The sequence below is a fragment of the Rattus norvegicus genome, chromosome 1 (assembly GCF_021556685.1).
Source record: "Rattus norvegicus strain SHRSP/BbbUtx chromosome 1, alternate assembly SHRSP_T2T, whole genome shotgun sequence".
In the NCBI taxonomy this organism is placed as follows: domain Eukaryota; kingdom Metazoa; phylum Chordata; class Mammalia; order Rodentia; family Muridae; genus Rattus; species Rattus norvegicus.
This window is the reverse complement of record NC_141534.1, coordinates 176,257,396-176,278,310: the sequence shown is the minus strand read 5'-3', so window position 1 is coordinate 176,278,310 and position 20,915 is coordinate 176,257,396. Positions and strand designations below refer to the sequence as shown.

The window sequence follows — 20,915 nt, the reverse complement described above, 5'->3', positions numbered from 1 at the left end:
GTCTACAGTCTTGAGCTTGTTATCCAAGGCTCTTTACAAACTTGTTCCAACCTTTCACTGTTAGTTTCACCCTTGACCATATTCCTCTTTCCATTCCACAGCTTCCAGTGTTGTTAACACAGCTCTATGTGCTATGTTAATGCTGCTGCATTCCAGGCTTTAGGGGCTTTGTACGCTGGCCACCAGCTCTGCCTGGTTTTCCCCACTTTCCCTGCCCAGAAATGACTGCTCACTTGTTTAGTCTGAACTCTTCTCAGGGAGCATTCTTTATGCAGAGGCTGCCTGTCTCCCAAGATCCATGGCATGTTGTTATTAGTATATATCACATGGGGATATTGTAACCATGCTGAGCTTCCTGAGGTCAGCACTATGTTGCTTGCCCCTCTGTTTCTCTTGTATTTATGACAATAGCTTATATATAGTAGATAAGACATTTTTTACATTAATAAATTAAGATCGTGAACATGCTTTTGATATATAACACATATAACTTCATAACTTTCTCTTGTTCTGTCTTTTAAATCTGTAATGTCAGAAAATGTACCTTGTGATGGAGCTTTGTGAGGATGGAGAACTCAAAGAAGTTCTGGATCAAAGAGGACACTTCTCAGAGAGTGAGACAAGGCTGATAATTCAAAGTCTCGCATCAGCCATCGCATATCTTCATAGCAAGGGTAAGAAAAGGACTGTGGCCCTCACCATCTCTGTACAAAAATGTATCACTGTTGTTTAAGTGGGGTTGTTCACATTGGTAGAACTTGGCAATGCAAGAGGAGAACAAGTACGTTTTCCATATTTTCCCTTTTAATTGTATTTATAGATGTTTTAATTAGCAACAATGAATCATAAAATCATACTCTCCATGAAAAGCAGTCATGATCATTCTTATTTTAGAAGTACGAAATTGGCTAATATGATCAGAAAATTAAAGTAGATAAAGTGAATTTTCCTAAAATATTTGTATACCAGTGTCATTAAAAATGTATATGTTCTAGCCTTGTAAAATAGTAGGCTTTAGTTTTAGAGCAGCTTGGGTTCAAAATAGAAGGAACAGAAGTTTCCAGTGTACACATGTGCTTAGGGACTCATTATGGTCCCCCAAATTGTATACTTTACATTAAGATTTTTTTCTTGTTTTTTTTTTTATCCAATGGTTTTGACAAATGTATAGTAACATTATCACTAAGGTATCATATAGGACAGCTGCCACTTTGTTCCATAGTCTTCGTTCCTCTCGGGGTCTTAGGTATGACTTAGGTATGCTTAGGTGTCTCTCAGGTATGCTCCCACTTTACAGATGAGAAAGTACTCTGTCCACAAAGGTCAGCATGTGCTCTGAGATCTCAGTGTGCCCTGGAGTTAGAAAGATGGAAGAATGAAGGCCCTCGAATCTCCAGGGTCTTAGGCCAGTGGGAGGTGGAGGGTGGAGAATGGCTTGTGATCAAGTGTAGCAATGTCTTGATGGGGTGTTGTGTAAAGTGTGGGGAGCACAAGTATGTGTCAGAATTAGATTTGAGGGATACAGACTCAAACAAAAGAGAATAATTTAGATGAGGAAAGACTTGCTAAGGTTGAGGGCCCGGCCTTGGTCAGCTCTCCCTTGCCAGGCGAAACATTTTCCCTGTAGTTCTATAAAATCCTAACAAGCATTTTTGGCATGAGATTTTAATTATTCTTAAAAGGGTAACAATGACAAAGATAGAAATGTGGGAGAATTTCACTCATCAAGGATAAAAACATATGATAAAAATACATTAATTAAAGCGGTATGGTGTATGTAAGTAGAGACTGGTAGAGTAACAGAATCAATGAGTGCCAAGACCAAGCCTGGGGGATATATATAAGAACTGTAGCTGATTAGCTGCAATTGTCAGTTCAGGTCTAGTTCAGCTGCATTCTCCTAGATGGTCTACACTTAACTTTCTACAACTTGAGAAAGTTTTTGACACTTATTTGCAGAAGAATGTTTGATACATTATTTTAATGCCCATAGAAATCTCACTTTTACTCTGACCTGTTCAACTAGGTATGTGTGTTCCAAGATTTGTGTTTTTTATTTTAACCTAATTGAACAGTCAGAAATGTATGCCGATGTTTTAGAAAAATACAGTTTATGTACATGTAGACAAGGTAAAATGTATTAAAATATTTATGCTGATAGTAACATTATACATAGGCACAACCCCCTATTTAGAGACCTAAGGGTACAGAAAACTGTGCTGGGACTGTGGTGTGGCCCAGATTGCCTTCACTCTCCTGGGAATATGCAGTCAGGTAGATCCCTTTCTGTACTCACCAGGCTGAGACACTAGGTAGGCACAACAGGGAGCATGCAGAGAAAATGGCTTCTGGTAGAGATGTAGAAAATTAAGTAAAATCAGAAGAGGGAAGCATCACACGGCCTTCCCTCATTCTTTACTTGTTGCCCTGTTTGTGTCCTCTCTAGCCTTCTGTTGCTCACCTTGCTTTTTTTCTTGGTAGATATAGTGCACAGAGATCTAAAGCTGGAAAACATAATGGTTAAAAGCAGCTTTATAGATGACAACAATGAAATGAACTTAAACATAAAGGTAAGAGCCTAGAGATACTCCTAAATAGTTCCCAGAAAACGACTGGCAGCAAAGTAGCTGCAGACATCTTAGACACATTTGGGTGACTTTTAAATCTAAGCCATTTGAGCTAAGAAGTTAAAAAATTTACAAAAGAAGTTGTAACTGATGAAAATAATTTTATGAGCTAAGCGATGCTACCCAATGTGTTTTTCAAAATGCATACTCCTTTGGATAGATATAAAGCATTAGTTAATAGCAAGCAAACAGATGCTCTGAATTCTAATTAATTTCAAAATTATGTCTGGTAATTTGATGTAAATGAGTTACAGATTTAGAGAAAAACACACCTTGGCTCTGCTTTTGATACTAAATTAATGCTGCAGTCTGACTTTCTCATTGAAAATTTTCCCGAGTATTAATATTTATGTCTTAACCACAATTAATGTGCCAAGTGTTTATTCTTGAAGATTTTATTCAAACTAAGTGTTCCTTAATGTCAAATAAATGATAGAATACATTATTTATTATTTAGCACTTTAATAGTGGCTGCTTTCAAAATGTGTGCAAGTGTTGACTTTAGAATCAAGTGTGTCTGTAGGCTGCTGTTGCTGAGGCTAAATCTGTATGCGGTGTAAACGGTCTCCGCAATGCTGCCCTGGCCCTCAGAGAATGCTCTTTCTTGTTGTGCTGTAAACTCCATGCAGGCAGGAATTTGGGCCATTTTATTCTTTGTTAGAGGAACACCTGAAACAGAATATGCTCAGTTAACTTTGGTAAACAAGTGACTCAGTGCTCTCCCAGTAATGGAACGAGATTGTGAAGGCTTTGATATACTTTGTATTTGTAGAGATGTTGCGTGGAGAAAGATAGGTATTCTATGCCCAGTGGGATATTTATGGAAACCTCTGGAATAATTGATTCAATTCCCAGCACATGAGAGGCCAAACCAGTAAGACTGCCATGAGTTTAAGGCAAGCCTGGCCACGTTATGAGTTTAGGTAGCCTGAACTGCAGAAAGAGAGATGGGTAGAGTGTAATTTGGCAATCTCATATATTAATTAAGAGCACTCCTTATACTCTGTAAGATACTGGCAGTTTTGCATTTAGTGTGAACAAAGAATCTGTGCTTTGCTTGTACGATACATAAATGAGCCTGTGTTTCTGCTTTGGGTGCAAGGGCATTCCATTTTGAAAGTCAACCAAAGGTACATGCCAAATATTTAATAACTGAAGATGTAATTACTGAGTTTTAGAGTACAGCAGGGGACTGAAGTTGCAGCAAAGGCCTTCAGCCCATCCCTGGCCAAGCCATGTTGAAGTGGGCCTTTTTCTCCTTGCTAATTTGCTTAATTTTATATAGTGCAGTAAGGCTTTAATTAGTATACTCTAACTCACAAAGAAATAATAGTAGTGAAAACCAAGTACTTACTAGTTATACATACATTTAAAAGTCTTACTGAGTGTTGATAAGGATAATTATTTGCATTTAAACAGTGCTTTCAAAGGATCATAACTCTATTATCAGAAAAATAGAGAATACATTCCAAGGCTGTATTTTGCAATGAAAGAACTTATAAATATCTTTACCAGGAAGTTAATAAAATGCATGAACAGTCAACATCATGGGTTCTCTGTATCGAGTTTCCTCTCCACCCAGAGAGGGTGAGCAGAGAAGGCAAGTGCAGTCTTCTATTGGTAATAGAAGGAAAAGTCTGTCCTCAGGAAGTGGACAGAAGTCACTGCATGACTGAGTCCGTGTGTCTCTTCATAGGTGTCTGATTTTGGCTTGGCCGTGCAGAAGCATGGCTCTAGGAGTGAAAGCATGATGCAGACTACATGTGGCACTCCTATCTATATGGGTAAGTGAGGAGACTTGAAGAAGTCAGAACACCTGAAGGGTGTGGTAGCCTGTGATCCATCCCATCATCTGGCAGGTGGAGACAGGAGGATTGCCATAGGCTCCACAGTGAGCTCTGATTCATAGAATCACCATGCCAGTGAGGCCACAGCACTTTTACTATCCTGTCTCTTTCCACCATTTTCTCTCTAATTCCCAGTCATTCCCAGTGCTCGCCATCACCAAACTCGGTTGTGCCTGAATCATATGCTGTGCACTCATTTGTGTCTTCTGTTCCACAGAATGGTTTTGCTATTTTATCATGCTGTTGTTGTATCAGTAGTTTATCTGTTTTTATTGCTGAAAAGTATACTTTGTTCATTGCTTTTTTTGCCTACTTGATGCATAAAGTTTTTAAATTGTTCTGTCTTACAAGGGAAAGGCTACTTTAGATTCTGTTCATATCCTCCCATTGGCAAAAGACATCTGGTCTGTAGCTACATGGGGAAAATATATCCAGCACCCTGAGCTTTATGTCCGCTTATTAGTTGTCTGCACTGATAACAAGCGAGAGAACAAGAGGGAAGACAGATGGTTGTGGGGCTTTGCTGACTTCCTAAATGGCTCCTTGGCACAGATATTCTGGCTTCTGCCTCCCTGAGGGCTGGGATGACAGTGCAAGTTGAAATGCCCCTGATAATTAAGAAGACTGAGAAGTGGAGGCCAAGAGTCCTAGGTCCCTGCTCTGTGGTGCGGCAGGAAAGGACAGCAGCCTGCGTTGCATCTGAACTCAGAATTTGCCTTCATGACAGACACAGCCATGGGACAATCTGCACTTTGATGGTTCTGTGTTTAAAGCCTCACATGCATTAAGGACTGCAGAACACACAATAATTGCTAAAAGAGGAACACTGATAATTTTCAATTATCTGGAGACAAACTGCACAATTGTGAAGTGTTAGAGTTCTCCTGTGTATGTTTTGGCTTCTTTTTGTTGTTTTCCATCCCTTATAATCATAGAGACTGGGAAAATTAAAATTCCACTTGCTTTTAGTAGTTGTTATAAAAGTGTGTGTGTGTGTGTGTGTGTGTGTGTGTGTGTGTGTGTGTGTGCAGGTATGCAAGCACATGGCCAGTGTGTTTGTGGAGAAGACTGGGAGTGTTCTCTTGATAAGTATGGCTTCCCCATAGCAACTATGAAGCAAAACCCTAAAACTTCATCTTTAAAGCAAGTGCCATGTTGTGAATACCTTTGTTAGCAGAGAGCACAGACTTGAGTCACACGTACTTGGAACCTCATTCTGTGCTAGCACTCATTAGTGTATTGCCCCAGTCTCAGGTGACTGTGCTTTATATCTCAGTTTCCTTACTTAAACAATGTGGGAAATAAGATATATTCTGTATCATAGTGCTATGAAATTATAAACATCATCATTATTTGCTGGAGTGATTTATAACCACAACATTAGCTTTTCTGTGAGTTCAGATTTGCACATATTTGCCTTGATTTAAATAATACTTAGTAAAGTGTGTTTCCTTCTATTTTTGGGGTAAGTCTAAGATATTATTGTCTTCTTAAATAACTATACTATCTTTGTAAAACCAATCATTTCATAGGAATAAAGAACTGCCATTAGTAAAGCAGCTTATGCCACTGTCCCATTAGGAGCTAATTGATAGGAGTGAGGAGGAGTCAGTGACATCAGTCGGAAGGCCTGTACATTATTCATTCAGCATCTGCTGTTGGCTCTTGTTTCCCTCCAGAGGAATAAATTACAAAACACATCAGCACATTTTTCATGCTCTGTGTTTAAGCATTTAAAAGTAATTTATTGTATTATTAATATATTTTATTTCTGCTTATTTGGCAGCACCAGAGGTCATCAATGCCCATGACTACAGCCAGCAGTGTGACATTTGGAGCATAGGTGTCATAATGTACATTTTGTAAGTAACTTCCTGAATGACCAGTGCAAATAAAAGTGAAGTCTCTGGCTGTAGATTGACATAGATTTTAGATTAGATCTAAGCAATGTATCTTAAAGGAGTCGCTTGAAACCCAACCAAGCTGCATCCTGAGGGCCTTCTCCCCAGGTCTCAGGGTCACCTCCTAAGTATTTGTTTAATTTATGTATTCGCATCGTTTAGTTTTGCACTGCCCTAATCTACCAATGCAACAGTGTCCCACATGATCTGAGTGAAGTGAAAATCTACTCTTCCTGGCCCCTTGCTGCAGCTTAGAGCTTCATCTACAGCCATCAGGAGTGGGAGGTGGGGCCGCCTAGTGCTGCTGGCACAGTGGGGACTGGGTGCAGGTAGAGGTTGCTTTAGGATTTAGAGAGTGTGTTGCATTTCTCAGTTCCCATAGCACTGTGAAAGCTTCCATAATTCTTTTTTTTCTTGGATTTTTAAAATTTATTTACATTTCAAATATTATCCTCTTTTCCGATTTCCCATCCATAAACCCTCCATCCCATCCCTCTCCCCCTTCTCTTATGAGGGTAGTCCCCCACCCATCCACCTACCCCTTCCATCCTGACAATCTCTTACACTGGGGGGTGGGGGCGTCCAGCCTTGGCAGGACCAAGGGCTTCTCCTCCCATTGGTGCCCAACAAGGCCATCCTCTGCTACATGTGCAGGTAGAGCCATGGGTCTGTCCATGTGTACTCTTTGCATGGTGGTTTAGTCTCTGGGAGCTCTGACTGGTATTGTTGTACTTATGGGGTTGTTTGTCCTTTCCTCTCACTCCCATGATTCAGTCAAATCCCAGTCTCTAAGAGTTCACCTATGAAGTGCCCTCAGCAATTCCTGGTGAGAACATCTTCACCTCTCTTCGGCCCTGTTGACTCATCTCTCTGGCTGTCTTTCTCTCTGGCTGTCTTTCCTGCTTCTGTTCATCCTCCACTTCATCTGCTGTTCACACTGCTCTCAGGGCTCATCATTCTCTTTCTAGACTAAAGCCCTCTAATGATTATTCCTTGCTCTAAAAAGTTATCAGAATATTTAATGTAGTGTGACTTAGCAAATCATTTGCAACTAACTCTAGCTTGTTTTTCCAGTCTTGGGCTGTGTGTGTGTTTTTATGTACTTACCTCTTTCTGTAATGACTTTTGGCTACCCACACTCTGTGTTGCATGGTGTGTGTGTGTGTGTGTGTGTGTGTGTGTGTGTGTGTGTGTGTGTGTGTGTGTTCTTTGTGTGCTCTCCCAGATGTACCAAACACTAAAGCTTTCTATTTTCCAAACTCCCACCTTACCAATATTCATTTATTATATATAAACTTTCCTGTGTTGCACATAGGATTTAAGGCATCATACAAAATAGTAACATCCCCCCCAACAAACGTACCCCCAATACGACTGGGATGTTAGTTTTGTTGGTAAAGTGCCGGCCCAACACACAGTAATTCCTGGTTTGATCTCCAGCATTGTGTACGCTGTGTGGTGGTTCATGCCTGCACTTTCAGCACTAGGGAAGTGGAGGAGGAAGATCAGAATTTCAAGGTTATCCTTGGCTACAGTCTGATCTAGGCTAGGCTGGGCTACATGAGACCCTGTCTCAGTGTAACAGTTGCAATACTAATAAAGAAATATTTAAACAGTAGGGTTTGCTTTGATAGCATTCATTGTGATGCATAAATAACACTTTTAAAAACCGAATTGCATGGTAATATTATAATGTTCTATCTTATCTGTTTCTGTAAGTTCTGTGAAGTTCAAATTACTCATCTGGCATTACCATTCATCATTCTCTGGCATCTGATGCAACAGTCAGCCCATGTTCAGAGCTCAATACACAAGTTAAATTGAATTAAGTGAATTGTCTAAGAGGTGTTCTGAAAAGTTAGTGACTACTGTTCTTGTCTTTGAGTGAATCTAGACACTTTAATGTTGATGCAACATTAGTTTTATGGTCATGTTGGAGATTTCGCTGTGCACCGCCTCTTCCATATCATGTCTAAATACTAACATCAGTGGAGTAACATTTTCACAGTTGTGTGAAATGGAAGACGGTTGGTCCACATGCATCATTGCTTAGACAGCATGAAGTATGAACGGGCTCATAAAGCTTTGATCATTGTTTTGTGCCGATTAAATCATGGTACAGATATCCAGAGTTTTCATCTTTAATTAAAATGTAACTATTTAAATAAATCTTTCATATTTTTAAGAGGTCTACACAACAAAAGTCCATATTAATCTGCATAATGAATCATTACAAAATCCGTATGGTGTTTGCTACTTTTTGAATTTACTGTTAAGAAAAGCCAAGTGTATTACATACCTTTCCTTTTTTTTCTCTTCCTTAAATATCTAATTAGAATATTTCTGCTCCAGAGTATAGCCGCTCATCATAGTAAAGGGCATCTTCCTTTCTTCACAGAGGATTCTCACTTAACTCACCAGTGCCCACTCATTAATCTGTTTGAGCCCTGTGGCCCTGTAGATAACTCCCTTCACCCTAAGCACAGCACATTACGTTCTCCATGAGGGCTATTTCCTTGTTTATCAGTTAACTTGGATTCATTTCTACTTAATTGGACAATGATAACATACGTTCTCAAGGTGAAATTAACATAAATAAATACTCTTTATGGTTCCTGCCCTCTGCTGTCCTGATCCCTATGAATGCAACAGACAATAGAAAGCCTTAAGAGGCATTTTTCATGTCATGGCTTCCCTTTTCTGGATGTGCTAGGAAATTGCTGTCATAAAGTTCCATATGCTGCTGATTGACCAACCATTAGATACATTTTGTGTAAATAAAATTGCAAAGGACAGAAAAAAAGTTGAAAATTTAAAATGTAGCCCTTAAGCTATAGTTGCGTGCAGAAGCCACTAAGAAATTGGGGGACATGCATGCATATCACTGCTTGATAACAGGCTCAATGGGCTGAGCCTCAGCTGGCCTGTACGAGTTATAATAGATAGTAATTGTCCACACAGCCATTTCCCCGGCTATTTTCTTTTCGTGTCCTATGGCTTTTAAAATCCCATTTTAAAACCAAGCAATAATAAAGCAAGTAAGAAGAAAGAAGTGTCAGAATGAGCTTGAGAAATAAAAAGTATAAAAGTAAGAATTTGTACAACAGCTTGACAACTACTGATCTGCCAACAAGAAGCTCTTGCAGGAGAAACTCTCCACTCTAGCCTAAGCCCCTCACTGCTGGGGAAATTCCCTCATTTTCACTGTCATGAAAAATACCGAAATTTAACTTGGTCAGAAAATGTTCATGATTGGATTTTTAGACTGAAGTTTAGGAAGTACAACTGAATCAAGTCAGCGAGAACATAAAGTATAAAAGACTCTGGCGCTCTTAGATTGGGACTAGACCACACCTTGGCAGGTGTAATGGAGGACTGCCCTTGGGCTCTGAGTGAAGGTGGAAGGTACATTTGTGCCTGAGAGTTGAGTCCTTGACCGGCAACATTACCTTTGCAGTGTCACTGCCTTCTGGGGTGTCCCTGGGCAGAGCTGTTGTTTGTCCTCAGGGTTGTCTTAATGTTGATGACGATTAAGGTAACTGAGACTAGACCCTGAGGCACTGAACTCAACCTCAGAAGTATACTGTTACAGTTGTGGCCTAGATTAGCTAACGCCTCAGCTTGGTTGACTTTCCCCCAAGCTCTGTTAAGAAGAAGCTAACGAATAGATCCTGTGTTACAGATGCAGATGGGCCATGCTTGCTTCAAGCAGAGGGCTTGGGCTGTACTGGTGTTGACTTTGCATTTACCCAGCATCCATCCTTCTTACTGATGATTTCCTCCTGACTTTCTTCTTCTGAATACTATTACTGAGGACTTGTGCCTGTTTTAATCCCTTTCAGCTTTGGCTCAGAGCCTACAGACATTTCCAGGGTTGTTCTTTTATTTTATTGTTACCATTACTAACATTTGATTTAGTATTTACCACAGACAAAACTCTTGCCTGGCCATCAAACTCTGATGAGTTTTGGCAGTCTCTGATAACCCATGTGCTTCCATAATCCAGTGTACAGTGTGGACTTTCCTTCTCATGTCACTATTATGGTGCATTCATCCTCTCACATCTTCCTACCCTGTAAACCCCTTGATCCTAGTATCTCCCCAACCTGCAGAAGCCTTGGGGCATTTGCAGATCTGAGGCTTCAGTGCATAGGCATTCTTTTACTGTGTCATTTCTCTCGGGCATTGAGAGGAGACCAGCTCTGAGCCTGGATGGCACCAGTGCTTCTACTTTCAGCCAGAGAGCAAATCCTCTCCTTCCCATCTGTTACTTACCTACAAAGCATCACTGCTTCCATGTCCTATAGAAAGTTGATGTGATAGTCTTACATTGAATACAATTGAAAAAATGACTGCCTTTGTTTAGACTGTGTGGAGAGCCACCCTTTTTGGCAAATTCAGAAGAAAAGCTCTTTGAATTAATAAGGAAGGGAGAACTACAATTTCAAGATCCAGTCTGGGATTCTGTAAGTGATTCTGGTGAGTATGGACTTGTTATTATTTACCAAAGCAAACAATTAATATAAAGAAATTATTCACTAATAAAACCGTTGTAAATCTCTGGTTATTCATAAATCTACTTTGGAATTAAACAATATTTGTTTGTGAAAACCTTCATCTGTGATTATCCATGGTCAGAACTTCCAGAAAAACAAAATAAAACTAAGCTGAACTAAACATATCAATTAAAAAATTAAAGGAGAAACTTGCTGTTTTGAACCCAATTTTCACTATAGATCATTAATCCAGGTTATCCAGCAGTAAAAGGCATTCAGTCTTATTTATTAGACCTGTGTGTTGATGATACTTGGCACACTTTGTAGTATGCAATCATACCCTAAGTAAATAGGAAAATGTATAATTTTCGTTTTGCCATGTTTTTGTTAATTGTGTTGTAGGATGTCTCTCTGAGTCGTCTCAATTTTTTTGGCTCATCTCAGATTTTTGGATTCAAACAATCCTCCTGTCTCAGCCTCTTAAGTAGCTGGGGCTACTTACTAGCCTTTGTCACCATGACCTGCTGATGTGTGTGACGTTAACTGAGGTTAAGTGAAATAAGATTTCAAGATTTTCTCCCCTTTATTTGCAGCAAAAAGTGCTTTGAAACAGCTCATGAAAGTAGACCCCGCTCACAGAATCACAGCTAAGGAACTGCTAGATAACCAGTGGTTGACAGTAAGTGATGACACTCTTGTTTTTAACTTTTTTCCTGACATCACTCATTTTACATGGTCTGGTAGTCTTAAAACTGTCAATTAGCTCCATCTTCTGACAAGTTGAAAAGGAGTAGTAAGTCTTGACACATTTCCGAAATGGACATCTCCAAATGGTTACAACTGTCATCACAGTGGCTTGTATGTATTTATAGACATCCAAATGGACTTTGTTCTTTGTCACGGATGCTTCATATCCAGTAGAACGGAGCTGAGAAATGTCTTATGAAATCCATGCAGAGTGAAGCAGATGGGACAGGTTCCAGGTGTAAAACTCTAGAACCAGTTAGAGTTCACTCAGCTCTCTGGGTACTGAGAGTCTTTGGGGGACCTTGGGAAACATGTCTCCAAATGGTTACCTGGGCTGACACAGTCTTTATTTGCATGTTGCACCATTAGACTCCAATCCTTGAATGAGGACACTTTGGCCTCTGCTTTCCTGTACCAGAACAGGACCCGGGAATAGACAGAGCTCGGGAGGCTGCTCTTGAATCTTTAGCTGGAAACATTGCTTTCCAGTTGTGTGTCTTTATTTCCCAGCTTTCTGAGTTAGTCCCTGTTGTCACCTCGTGAAATGTGAAGGAAGGGTACCATCTCTAAATGGACTAGGCAAGGCATTCTTCTGCCCTTTCCCCTTTCCTGGTGACTTGGAATGTGATAGCTGGGGATTGAGTAACCATGCTGGACAACAAAGCAGAACTACCAACTGGGGTTGGTAAACAACAATAAATACTGGGCCCCAAGGCTTGTAGTGCAAAAAGTCACCATGACAATCCATTCCAGACTTTTCTAATTTTTATTTTTCTTGGATATATTATGTATTTATATTTCAAATGTTATCCCCTCCCCTTCCTCTCCCCTACCTCCTCCCCCTCCCCCTGCTTCTATGAAGATGCTCCCACTCCCACCCACCCACTCCAACCTCAACACCCTGGTGGTCCCCTACATTGGGGAAAGGAGCCTTCACAGGACCAAGGACTTCTCCTCCTATTGATGCCAGACAATGTCATCCTCTGCTGCATATGTGGCTGGAGTCATGGGTCCCTCCATGTGTATCCATTGGTTGGTGGTTTAGTCCCTAGCTCTGGCAGAGCCTCTCAGGGGACACCCATATCTGGCTCCTGTCAGCAAGCACTTCTTGGCATCCACAATAGTGACTGGTTTGGTGACTGCATATGGGATGGATCCCTAGGTGGGGCAGTCTCTGTATGATCTTTTCTTCAGTTCCTATTTTAGGAGAAAGCAATTTTTTTATTTTAGGATACTTTGAAATATGCAAGCAAGTCTAATTCCACTTATTACAATTATCAATAAACACTAAATTACTGTATACTGAGTGATTTCTTTTGAGTGAACAGTCACTAAGTCAATAGATCCATAGAAATTACTAGTGCTATATGAGATAGTTATTGACGATATTCACTAAAAATTAAGTATATATTCAGCGAGGCACTACTTTAGATACCATGGACACAAATGCAATTATATTTGAACTGAAAATTATTGTGCAGTTATCTTCTTAAAGGTCATTATAGCCATGAGGTGGGCAGTGATTTAGAGACAGAGAATTTGACAAATATTGAGGAACCATTTCTGAAAGGTGGTGGCAGTCTAAAAAGCAGGCTTCAGAAATGTGACTGAAAGGTCTGTGCATGTAGGTCAGCAGTAGGGTCCTTGCAATGTGCCAAAACCCTGGGCTTGATCTTGAGCACTGAAGAAAAAGAGGGAGAGGGAGCGGGGCTGGGTAAACATGGACCATAGATTATGATGCTGGATTACAGAAATAATAAGGATATGGGAGGAAGAGTGAATGAAAGCTAGAGTTTGCTCTAATAGCTGGAGGAGTGGTGGCTCCATTGACTGAGATACGGACAGTTATGAAAGAGTAGATTCGTCCTGTAGGATATGGGTGGTGAGTCAGGAGCTCTGAATTAAGTATGATAACCTTGAAATGCTATATGATAGGCAAGTAGACAGGTCAAGTAGATAAACAGATATAGGTCTGGAACCGGGTTATAAACAGGAAAACCATGAGTTATATCAATGCCATGTAAAACCACTGGGCTAAAGAGATAAGTTAGGAAATGAGTAAAGACAGAAGAGGCCCAGATATGTTTAGACAGTATAAATATATTGTGCTATCAGTTTTAAAACTCTCTAATTTTCCTTTGACAAATTTGAGTCATTTCTTTGAATAACAGTTCCTTTTTTAAGGCTAAAACCTAGTTTTCAATCAAAAGAGTATTCTATCTGCCCTCTTCTGTAACTATTTTGATCTCTTCTGGGATTCTGTTCTGTAATTATTTCTGGCCTAAAGTAATTGTGCAAATGAGTTAGCTGTGAGATCATTGTAAAAATGTATGGAGTAGATTTGTGGTACAGGAAAATAAAAAGTTGTAAAACAGATGGTATGCCTTAGAATTTATCTCCTCCTAGCATCACACAACATTCGGGTTTGGCCATTTAATTATTTGTTTTCTAATTAGTACAGCTTTATTTCTGGCTTTGGTCATTTTTCCAGAAGTCTCCATTTTCAAGTCTCTAACATTTGTCTCTCTGAAGTCTTTGCCAAATGGATAAAAAGTGACAGATATTGTGTACTATATTGGACTCTCTTAAGTTCAGTGTATGAAATTTAGAATGCTGGCATTTTACAAACTTCTGAAAGGCGTGACTTGTTTCTTCCTAACACTTGAAGTCTTCCTTCAATTCATGTCCTCTGTTTGAAATAGTCTAAAGAGAGGAAGATGGTCCCCTCAGAGCCTCACTGCTTCATATCAGAGCCTGGATTTTCTCAATACCTAATGCTTGGTAACATTTTCTTTTCAAAGAGCTTTATTGGACAAAAAGTGTCTGTAGTTTAGCCTATGTATTGTGCATTTTGAAGTATGGTTTATATCTTAAAAGTATTCCAAAAAATTATGTTTTTATACATTTAAGTGAGCACAGTTTCAAAAATTTTGAAGTGCCACCCTGCTTTCAAAAGCTGAATGATAGATGGGAAGAAAGGCAGCTGAGATGGCCATTCCAGCAGGGCAGGGCTTGAAGAGATCTCCTCTGGCTGCCAATCCGTGGTGATTTCCTGTGTGAGTTGCTTCATTCTTCTTCATCCCATCCACCAGCATCGGGTCAGAGGGATGGGCATTTCTTACTAGCTCGTGTCAGTGGCCTCTTATTTTCTTCAAATCCCTAGGTCACAGGTTAACACCAGGAATTTTACATTTTAAAAACATATGTCTGAGGAATTTCTTCTGGCTGCTTACATTTTAAAACCCCTGGAATAAATTAATAGAATTATTTTTTTTTCTGTGGCTTGTGAAACGATAGCTTCCAGTTCCAAGCTTTATTAGAATTTTTCAAACATGGGTAAATCCTTCAACATGTTTTTAATACATGCTGCTAGGTCACAGACCCTCTGGCAGCCCCTCCCTCTCCTAGAAACTAAGCCTGGCTCGCTCCCCCTGTGACTCTTTCTCTAGAATACAGAATTGATAAGAAGGATGCTGTGCTGTGGCCTTGCGACCTCTCTCTCTCTTGCAGCTACAGGATAAGTTTGTGGTTCTACCTAGGCCTGCCTTGGTGTCCGCCCTTGACTTATAGGCCAGGCCAGCCTAGATCATGTGGCATGAAGCCTGTCCGCCATTCTACCCATGAGTCAGAAACCCCCTTTGTTCTTTGGAAGGGTCTGAAGGGTGTGTCTGTCTCTTCAGGACCCTGTCACATGACATGGGGTGTTTTTCCTGCTCATGTAGCTCCTCTTGGAATTTGAGGAGAAGACTGTTTTCAAGGCCTCATCATGCTGCCTATGGCCTGATACTGTCTTATCTGATGATCTCCCATTCAAAACTGGATCATGGCTGTCAATGTGAGGCCCTCTCTCTTACAAAAGTTTATCCTCATGGGTCATTTATTATGTGTTAGCTCCTTACTACAAACTTACTATTCTTTCTTTACTGCTTAATACTCACCATCTGCCAGGCCTGTGCTAGATAATAAAATGTTGTAAATACATTAAAGGCTTGGTCTCTAACATAAGGAACTTACAATGTAATAAAAAAAAAGAAAGTAAGAAAAGAAAAAAGGCCGTATGTAATATGCAGTGCAAGGAAGAAGACACAGGGAATTTCTAAATGATCAGAGGTAAAGGGGCAGGTGTTAGGAAGCCAGAAAGTTCAGTCTGACAGGAAAATATGATGTTGAAGGAAATGAGTGGGAAAGGAAACCAAGGAAGAGAAGGGATTAAACCCAGGTGGAAGGTTTTACCTTCATTCCATAGTGAGGAACAATTGCGGGTGAGGCCCATTTGCCAGGTGGCTTATTTTAAATGAGTCAATACCATTTAAATATTGGCCCTTATCTTAACAAGTCTCACTTGGTTTTACATCTTCAGACACTGTCAGGGAACAAAGACAAACCACATAATCTCTCCCACAAGCCATTTCCCCGGAGCTGAACTGTGCACCTTGCTCTGTGGCCACACTCTGCAGAGGCCCTGGTGTCCATGGTTCGGGACCCAGTTCTAGGATAGAGTCTCCCAGTGTATAAACAGGGCCTTTGTTCATTAATTTACAAACTGTTATCCAAGTTTTAGCCGTTAGCTTCTGACCCTTAGCCTTGATAGACACACCTGTGAGAGGATGGAAACGTTATGCTGTCTAATTAATTATGGGCTATTTTTCCCTCTTGTATGTTTTCAGCTTAAACATTTAAAAAAAATCCTTCTGCCATTCTACTACATAGTTTCTTTTGAATTTTAAATTGTCTTATCCATACATATGCACCTATATATGGTTATGCTGTTTTATCCCTAACTAATGAATCTTTCAATAAAATTATGTTAGGAAAAGGCTCATGAGCTATGATTTAGTCAGTATTCAGTAACTGGTACATACTCAAAACTGAAATATATTTATTGAATAACTGCTACATACTGAGAGAGACCCAGGGGCTCGTCTGGCACAGTCTCTGCCGGTGGGTTCTCCAGTCTAGCAAAGGATTTAAAGCAAAACACAGGCAGATCTTGTAAGGAAGAATCACGCATCCTGTTGTTCAGTGGTAGTATGCAATCGGGGAATTACTGATATAATATTTTAAGCTTATCAAAAGAAAAATAACTTTAAACCTAAAATTTTATATCCATCCAAATGGTCATTTACATGAGTAGAAATAATGAAAGTATTTTTAAATATACTTGACCTCAGAGTCCAGCACAGAGGCCTACACTTAACACACTTGATGGAAATATTAGAAGAAGCTTGGTGCACTCAAGTCTTTATATACCTGGTGTAAGAGTATTGGTGTCCTAAACAAAACAAGAAACAATACCAGAAGAGACAATATGTTCATAATAATCTATAATAACCTGAAAATTAGGAGCTCTGGGGAGGGAGGAAGAACTCTTGAAAAGATAAAAAAGGAGACTAATAGATATCAGAGTTGAAAGTACTGAAAGATTAAAAGATATATTTATCTATCTATTTAATATATCTTTGATATATATATATATATTAGAACAATTGAAATAGTCAATTCAAATGGTACAAATGTGTCCAAATTTAGAAATAATTGTAAGTTGATTTAGATGCCCCACTTAAAGATGTATTATAAAATTGAATTTTAAAAATCTAAGCTCTTTGGGGTTGGGGATTTAGCTCAGTGGTAGAGCACTTGCCTAGCAAGCGCAAGACCCTGGGTTCAATCCCCAGCTCCGGAAGAAAAAAAAAAGTAAAAAATCTAACTATTTAAAACAAACATTTTGTTTTTAAAAAAAGCTCTTATTAAATTTGTTCTTTGACTATACCATACATGTGTATACATAATGCATTCAATTTCCTGAACTTAAAATGTCAGGAGGAAAAACCCTAATGGAGTAAACCAAGATAAAATTATTTGGAAAAGTAGGACTGAGAGTGGAGCTGAGCCAAGCAGGACGCAAAGGCAGAGCAGAGACTGGCAGAGTCTTTTAAAGAATAAGCAAATGGATAAAATGCTAAGAAAATTGTTGATTTAGTTATTTTATTTTATGTTTGAGAGTTTTTCCTGCATGTAGGTCTGTGTGCCCACAACCCTTTGTGCCAGGGGATATGATGCCATCTTCTGGCTTCCTGGAGCGTTGTGTGCATGCGGTGCACATACGTGCAAGCCGGGAAACACATGCATAGATAAAAACGAGTAAATCTTTAATGCACATTATTTTCTCATAGATTTGTATTGCAGTTCTCTATGTGTTGTGAATATAAGGCCTTTGTTGTTTATCTATAAGACATCCATGAATTCATATATATGTACATCACTTTCTCCCAGTCTACAATCCATCTTTTCCATTTATTAGTGCTGTCTTTGGTTAATAATTACAACGGTGGTAAAAATTCCACATGTTTTTTCCTGTATACTTAATAGTCTCTGCGTCCTGCCTAATATTTTTTTTACCTACCCCAAAGTCATGAAGCTGATCTCCTAAGTCTCCTTCAGAAGGTTTTTGAGTTTTAGCCTCACATTTATACTTTTGCTGTATTATGAGGTTCTTTACACAATATTGTAATGTAGGAATCAAGGTTCGTGATTCATATCCCTAGGACAGGATATCCAGTGGTCTCAGCAATGTCATTTTGAATGGAAAAAAATAAGATCTGGTGCTCATTGTATCAAGTTAAAATAGCTAAAGAAACATTCCACTTTGAATACACACAGGCATGATTAAAATTCAATCTGCTGTCATATCGTGCAGGTGAAAATATAATCAAGACAACAAGGAAGACAGGGTAGAGGAAAACCAAGTAGATGGCTGCAGTTTAGTCTCCATTTTCACCTTGTGTAGACACACCCTCAGAATGCATTGCATTGCAAATGACGAACCAATGAAAGTAAGTCTTTAGGTGGATTAATGATGAAAATACATTTTGAGCAACAAAGATATAAATGCAGTTCCAAAAAGCCCAAGGAAAGGTATTTAGGATTATATAATAAAATTAGGTTCATTTGATTCCTTAACACCAACACAGAAATTTCGAATTGTCCTTGGTACTACAGAGATTTATATATATATATACACTATATACTATATATTATATATCTATATAAAATTAAAGATGGATGCAAACTATGCCTTTCTTTTCTTGTGAAGTGGAAGAGGCTGACTTAAGGGAAAAAGCATGGAGAAGATTACTACAAATCCATGCTCAAGCAGATTGAGGGTCTGAAACTGATTCTGCAAGCCATTTCTGCACACTGCCCCCCTCCCCCATTGGAAAGCCTCCTGTACAGTCAGGTGTGTGCACACCCCGGTTTGAAGAGTGTTGGTCTTAAATATATTGAGTTTGAAGCCTCAGCTCTACCTCTAACTAGAAATTCTCTACTGGCAGTTGGAGCTGTGCCTCTGTAATAGTCATTTCTCAGGCTCCTTCCTCCTGAAGACGAGGAGTACCGACATTAGCCCCACGCACTCATTTGAAGCTACACTTGTGAGAAATCAATGGGAAGTGGCTGCTTACCTTAGGGCCATCAGGGTAATTGATCATTCCATCTTTGTGTGACTCTCTATGCTTTTTACATATGCTTTTCCCAGCTGCTTACATTGCTTGTTAGTCATATGAAATCCATGCGATTGCCCGCAGTAAATGATTCGCCATTTAAATGCAAATGGTGATCAAAACAGGAGAATAATGTTCTATCCCCTTTCAGTAGAGAAGATTATCATTAAGTATCCTATGTGTGCTTTTTATGCAGTTTTATGTGTACACATTACACGAATAGGTTCCTATCCTGTAAACTGCTCTTTTTCATTTAATATGTATTGGGAAGGTTTCCTTATTAAGAAAAAAGTGCAATAGTGTATCTCAAATTATGGATGTTCTGTTATTTTGCAAATTTCTCCCTCTGAATATGGAATATATAAATTGTTTTAGACCTTTCTTGTTACAATCAGTGCCACAACAAATGTTCTCGTAAATACAACATCTATAGAGTAAATTCCAAACGATAAAGTAGGTTACTGATCATTTGCCTGCCATAGGAAGGAGGGAGGAAGGGAGGGAGGAAGGGAGGAAGGAAGGGAGGAAGGAAGGGAGGAAGGAAGGGAGGAAGGAAGGGAGGAAGGGAGGAGGCAGGCAGGCAGGCAGGCAGCAGGCAGGCAGGCAGGCAGCAGACAGGCAGGCAGGCAGCAGGCAGGAAGGAAGGCAGGCAGGCAGGCAGGAAGGCAGGCAGGCAGGCAGGCAGGCAGGCAGCAGGCAGGCAGGCAGCAGGCAGGCAGGAAGGCCTCCTGGAGGGAAGGTCAGTGTTGTGTCTGGAAAGTCCTCCCACCGCTTGCTACACTTTGATCTGCTTTCAGTATTGTGTTGGTGCGCTTTCCATGCCATGAGTTGCCTCTTAGATTTCTCTGCAGGCATCCTTCTTTGCAACATTTCCATCCATTCTGGTCCAACCCCTTCACTTGTCATGCCTCCACTACTTCCTTTGGTTGTATGAAAATCAGAGATGTCATGCTCCCCGTCGCAAGCTATTTCTTCTGTCATTCCACTTCTGTTTGATTCAAGCTTTACTCCTAGTTATGAACATTTTCTTTTCTTTGCCTTACTTTTATCTTTGTTGACTAATTCCCTGGAGACAAAGAGACACATGGACGAACTGACTGGCAGATAAATGGTATTCAAGAACCAATACAGTTTGGAAGCAGTGACACAGTTGGTCACTGATCATGATGGGCACCTGCTTGATGTGGGCTGCAAAGCCAGTGGTAAGGTTTGCAACTTACAAAATGACATTTAATGTGTCAAGGTGAATGAAGATTGAGCTGTGCTCCTGAGGGATTGAAATTGTTAGTTAAATTATGATGTCTAAATATACACTGATCAAGACTTTGCAAAACAAAGATTGTTGCGATAAACTGCTCTCATATTGTGCAGATAGCATACAAACTCCACTGTGATTATTATTTGGTTGAGCATGGTCATGTGTACACAAGTTCATCTTGCTAAAGCATTTTAGAGATAACATGCAGGATGCAAGCATTTGCTTTGTTCTTCCTGTCAGAACAGGCTGCATGTTCTGTGGTAAAGAATGACTTCTAAGTCCAAGTGCTTAGTATCTTCCATTGCAAATTGCTGCAGGAGTCTAAGTTGCTTTGTTCTCAGTCAGCTCTGGATAAGAGAGGCTCCAGATCTTTGTAGGTATCTAGTAGGAACTGGAACATCATGAACTATGTACTATCTCCAAAAATGTATCACTTAAAAGCAATGTGTTTATTCTGATAAAGTCACACAATCTTTTTCAAGGAGGGCAGAAAATTGAAATTCACAATATCCAAAGAATTAACCTGAGGAACACTTATTT

At 39.7% G+C, this 20,915-nt stretch overlaps 1 protein-coding gene across 9 annotated transcripts in view; it reads left to right on the top strand.

Moving 5' to 3' along the window:
- Window positions 1-20,915, top strand: part of Stk33 (serine/threonine kinase 33) — a 179,627-nt gene that overhangs the window by 119,701 nt on the left and 39,011 nt on the right. For all 9 annotated transcript variants that reach the window (NM_001432630.1, NM_001432629.1, NM_001432628.1 and 6 more), the window contains 6 exon segments: window positions 536-674; window positions 2,482-2,570; window positions 4,324-4,411; window positions 6,261-6,336; window positions 10,742-10,854; window positions 11,465-11,550. In NM_001432630.1, the coding sequence (NP_001419559.1) occupies window positions 536-674; window positions 2,482-2,570; window positions 4,324-4,411; window positions 6,261-6,336; window positions 10,742-10,854; window positions 11,465-11,550 (591 nt within the window).